The 4804-nt window shown below is 48.9% G+C and overlaps 1 protein-coding gene across 3 annotated transcripts in view; it reads right to left on the bottom strand.

Moving 5' to 3' along the window:
• Positions 1-997: 997 nt before the first annotated feature.
• The window catches only part of PSME2 (proteasome activator subunit 2), a 4304-nt gene continuing 497 nt past the window's right edge, over positions 998-4804 (bottom strand). Inside the window, exons 1-11 of one of the 3 annotated variants that reach the window (XM_005859592.2) lie at positions 4666-4792; positions 4322-4354; positions 3844-3906; positions 3539-3625; positions 3404-3434; positions 3220-3317; positions 2057-2125; positions 1835-1902; positions 1599-1653; positions 1218-1304; positions 998-1125 (exon numbers count right to left, since the gene is read on the bottom strand). In XM_005859592.2, coding sequence (XP_005859654.1) covers positions 1045-1125; positions 1218-1304; positions 1599-1653; positions 1835-1902; positions 2057-2125; positions 3220-3317; positions 3404-3434; positions 3539-3625; positions 3844-3906; positions 4322-4354; positions 4666-4713 — 720 coding nt within the window. In that variant the 5' untranslated portion in view covers positions 4714-4792 and the 3' untranslated portion in view covers positions 998-1044. The other 2 variants (XM_014534282.1, XM_014534281.1) reach the window with 2 other exon arrangements.

Below are 4804 nucleotides of genomic sequence, written 5' to 3'. Positions count from 1 at the left end.
CCCCCAGGGGGCGGCCGCAGACCCGGAGCCGCCCGCTCCGAGCCAGACCAGCTTCCAGGGGACTGACTACATGGTGCTCTGTGATAGGCTTGGAGGTTCTCATTTTGTCCAATCACCGGCCTCAGCCAAACTTGCCCCACCTTTGTCTCCAGCGGAGTGGAAAGGACCCACCGCTGTAAAGAGAACTGCCTGCGCGCTGATTGGCTAGGCTGCCCACCTTGGACCTGTGATTGCAGGATGTGCGGGGCCCCGAAGGGCCCGCAGAGTCAGCCCGCTCAGCCCGCGTTAGGTACTTTGAACTTGGGCATGTAGCGAATTACCTTTCTCCTACTATGGAATGAGTGGGTTTGTACTCTAGCCCGGCTCTTGCATTTAATAATGAGCCAACTACAGGTTATCTGGCCTTTGGTTTCCTTGATGTAATATCTGCAGAAACAGACAGCAATTGGCTGAAGGAGGGTAAAAAAACTATACAGACCCATCCTTCCCATAATGTCCTGTGCTGTAATTTGCTTTAGCATAATGCCTTGGGAGTTTTTTTCCTCCCATCTTTGAGAAGTTCAACCATTAACCTGTAATTCTTCCAGTGAAACTTCATTCTTTCTCCAGGCTTGCTCTGAGCTCATGAAGGAATGAAAGGCTTTTCCTTCTTCATTCCCTGACCTCAGCCAAAGAGCTTTCCTCTTGTCTGTCCAAACCTTGATTCTTCCTATAAGGGCTCTGCCCAAATACTGCCTCTTACAGGAAGCACTCACGAAACCCCCAGATGGAAATAATCTTGTGAAAATCCCAAATACAAGCTATCTTCATGGCCTTCGTGGAAGGTAACAGTTTCCACCCTGTTCTTTAGGATGACTTCTTAAGAACAGAATGGGCATATAATTCATCTTTGTCTTCCTGGAACCCCCTTCCTTTCCCGCCACCACATTCACATTCAGTGTCTGGACAAAGGTGGCGCTCAGTAAATGCTTTCTGAATGAATGACACACACCAGAGGTAATCCACACAAAGTATTGGTAATTTATTTCCCTTCTAGCCCTGGGGTCAGTACATAGATGGCTTCTCTTCACCCTTTGGGTTGACAATTTTCTCCAGGTTGCTGCTAATGATATGATAAAGCTCAGCCTGAAAGAAGGCCAGAAGTACAGCAGTCAGGATCTTGGCTCTCCCTCTGTACCCCCTCATCCAAATCCCTTGGGGGCTTACTCCATACTCACATAGAAGGCCCTTAGGTCCAGCACCATGGCCCTGAGCTCCCTATAGGCTGCCTCATCTCGCTCGTGCACCAAGGCCCGGTAATCCATCTGGGATGTGGAAGGCAAAGCTGAGTCAGGAGGTTGAGACATAGCTGGTTTCCTCATACAGGGAATAGGTAACTTGAGGATGAGCCCTTACACAAGAAACGGGATTCCCATCGTGCCAAACAAAAAAAGGGGTCAATATTTTTGAAACGCAAATCAGTTTCCTAGGCAATACTTATACCTTAATATTCCCCATATTGGGAAGGTCATAAACAAGACAAAGAAGACTTCTATCCCCCTTTCCTCACCCTCCCACCTGCCAGCCTCAGCTGAAAGGCTAGTAGACAATCTACTCACTACATGGGTCTCCTTAGAGGCCTTGGCCACAGCATCCCCACGTTCTGAGAAGTACCTGCCAGAAGCAAGGGGAGTAACCACAAGAATGAGCATTCAGAGGGATATATTCCCTCAGACCCTTCCCAAAGCCCCCCATCATCCCAATGGGACTGCCTAGCTTTGGGAGTCACAAAAAATGTCCCCACAGCCGCTCCCCTACCCCCCACCACCCATGGTGGCTTTCTTGCTGCCCTCACTTGGAAATGGTTGTCTGGAAGGCTTCTACTTTGGTCTTGACTGCATTCACCCTCTCCAGCACCTTCTCCTGCGGGGACAAAAGAGATGGGAGGTAAAGAAAACACTTCTTCTCCTCCCGTCTTCACTCACCATCTTCTTCCTCCTCCCAGTATGTCTAGCTCCTATCCCTTACTCCCCAAGTCTCTCCCAGCTCTTAATGTCTTCACATACCCTTTTCTTACCTGGATTGCTACCCCAAAGTCATTTCCATCCTCAATCTTGGGGATCAGGTGCTGGATCCATGTGATCACCTACATGAAGAGGTATCATGTCGGAATCATTCAACAAACTCACTGGGTTCTTCCTATTTCTGCTATTTCATAATAACAGCTATCTTTAATTGAACATTTATTATGTGCTAAGTACTGTGTTATGTATTATACATCTCATTTAATCTTTCAAGTTATATACTTTTAAAAAAAAACTGCTTTATTTATTTATTTATTTATTTAATCCTCACCCAAGGATATTTTTCCATTGATTTTTATTTTTTTTAAAATATATTTTATTGATTTTTTACAGAGAGGAAGGGAGAGGGACAGAGAGTTAGAAACATCGATGAGAGAGAAACATTGATCAGCTGCCTCCTGCACACTCCTTACTGGGTATGTGCCTGCAACCAAGGTACATGCCCTTGACCGGAATCGAACCTGGGCCCCTTGAGTCCGCAGGCCGACGCTCTATCCACTGAGCCAAACCGGTTAGGGCTCCAATGATTTTTAGAGAGAGTGGAAGAGAGGGAAAGACAGAGAGAAATATCGATGTGAGAGAAACACATCAATTGGCTGCCTCCAACACGCACCCTGACCAGGACCCAGGCCGGGGAGAAGCCTGCAACTGAGGTACGGGCCCTTAACCGGAATCGAACCCAGGACCCTTTGGTCCACAGTCTGACGCTCTATTCACTGAGCCAAACCGTCTAGGGCTCAAGTTACATATTCTTATTATACCCACTTAACAGATGAAAAAACTGAACCATAGAACATCTAAGTGACTTACTTAAGATAACCAGCTAGGTAAGTAATAGAGTCATGATTTGAGCCCAGGCAGTTTTCCTCTAGGGCCCAAACTCTTAAATCAACCCACTATATTATAGCATCTGCACTATCCACCAGGTATAGCAGTGAGTTCTGAGGTTATGGAGGTGAATATAGCACAGTCTTTGATTTCAGGGATACCACTGTGATATCAGAGGTCTAGCAGAACAAAAGGTATCTAAACCCATGTCACAGAAGGAAGTTTCCTATTTCAGGAATAGGTTCCTGAATGAAGGACTTGCATTTCTGAAGGACACCAGGGCCTGGCCTGGCTTGTCTTCTCTATTTCTCTCAGCTCCCAGGCTTACCAGAATACATTTTTCTTTGAGAGTCCAGACTTCTGGCTTAACCAGGGCAAGCAGGGCCAGGAGCTTCTCATTCCCAGGGAGAAAGCCGCACTTAGGGACTGTGAAAAAGAGGAGATTTAGGCCCGTTCTTATCCAGCAGTCATTGTGCCACTTCCCTTTCCCTAGCTACCCCTTCTTCTCTTACCTTCTTTCTTCTCCTGCTTATCTGTTTCCATCTAAAGTAGAAAGGGTGAAAGTAGCTTCAGAAAAGTCATGGAGGTTAGAGAGCCATCATCTGCACTGGGTTTACCGTCTAAACCCCACACCCTGAGTGCCTCACCTCATCATCTTTGGGTGGGGGGTCTGGTATAGGGATGTCCAGTGAGGCTCGGAGAGAGGTCAGGTCAGCCACATTGAGGGAGTCCTCCTGCACAAAGCTTACTGTCAGGGGCTGCCCGACTTTCCCTCCACACATCCCACCTGCCCTCTCCCTCCCAACCTAGGCTCAGGCCTCACACCGTCCTAAAGTTCCCAGTCCACCACTCACAACTGTTCTCTGCATGCTGAGCCCAGCTGTTAGTTAGAGAGGGTGGGTGGAGAGGACAGAGGTCATGGGATGGAGCAAAATGGGTCCACACTACTCACTTGCAAGAGCTGATTCAGGTGCATGATCTTCTGAGGCAAGAATCTGTAGAGGAATTCCTCAGCCTGTGGATTATATTGCAAGGGTGGGGAATCACAGAAAAGACTCCGTGAGCTGTCTGAGAAGTGGGACTGGTAGGGCCCTTGAAAATTACCGAACCCAAGACCTACAAATGAGGAAACTGAAGTCCTGAAAAGTGAAGGGACTTGCCCAACTGGGAAGTGGCAGATCCAAGGTTAATCGGGGCCACAGCGTCTCCCTCCACACCAAAAGAGGAGAGAGAAGTGGCAGAAATGGGGACAATATTAGGAGATATCAAATTAGAGGTACAGATCAATTAGGTGCTTATCTTGGGTGAAGGCTTGATAAGGGAAGTAGGGCCCAGGTCTAGGGTGGGTTTGGGGGTCACTCTGAGAGGTTGTGATCCTTAAGCATCGATCTAAGATTCTGGGGCAAATAGCTTGAATCCAGAAGACTTACCTCCTGGAAAAGATTTTGCCTGAAGACATCCACCTGCATAGAGAGCAGTACCCGAATGTTGGTTAAGGGTCTCAATTGTCAACAGTAAGATCCCGTCCCCAATTAAATGCCCTCCAACTTGGCTCTGGCCTTTCCCACCACCAGCCAGATTTCCTTGGAAGTCCATGCTCCGTGCAGAGGACAGGCCAGAGGGCAGGAATCTGGGAATCCCCGGGCAGAAGTGAAAGCACTAAAGAGAGAGGTTGGGGTAGGTCTCCGGCACGGCCTTGGCCCCCTGAACACCCAGCTTCGCCTCTATCCGGGAGGGCTCCCCGGCCCCCTCCTAGCTTCCCGGTCCCCATTACCTGTTTGCGGGCTTCCCCGCTCAGGCGCACCCCACAAGGCTTGGCCATGCTGCTCCAGTGGCTAGATCTCGGGTCTCTGGGCTCGCCTCCTGGGCTTTCGCTTTCACTCCCCACATCCAGGCCCGCCCCCTTAACCCCA

This window comes from Myotis brandtii, unplaced genomic scaffold, assembly GCF_000412655.1.
Source record: "Myotis brandtii unplaced genomic scaffold, ASM41265v1 scaffold1279, whole genome shotgun sequence".
NCBI lineage: Eukaryota > Metazoa > Chordata > Mammalia > Chiroptera > Vespertilionidae > Myotis > Myotis brandtii.
The sequence above is the reverse complement of the archived record's forward strand: the minus strand, read 5'-3'. Positions and strand labels throughout refer to the sequence as shown.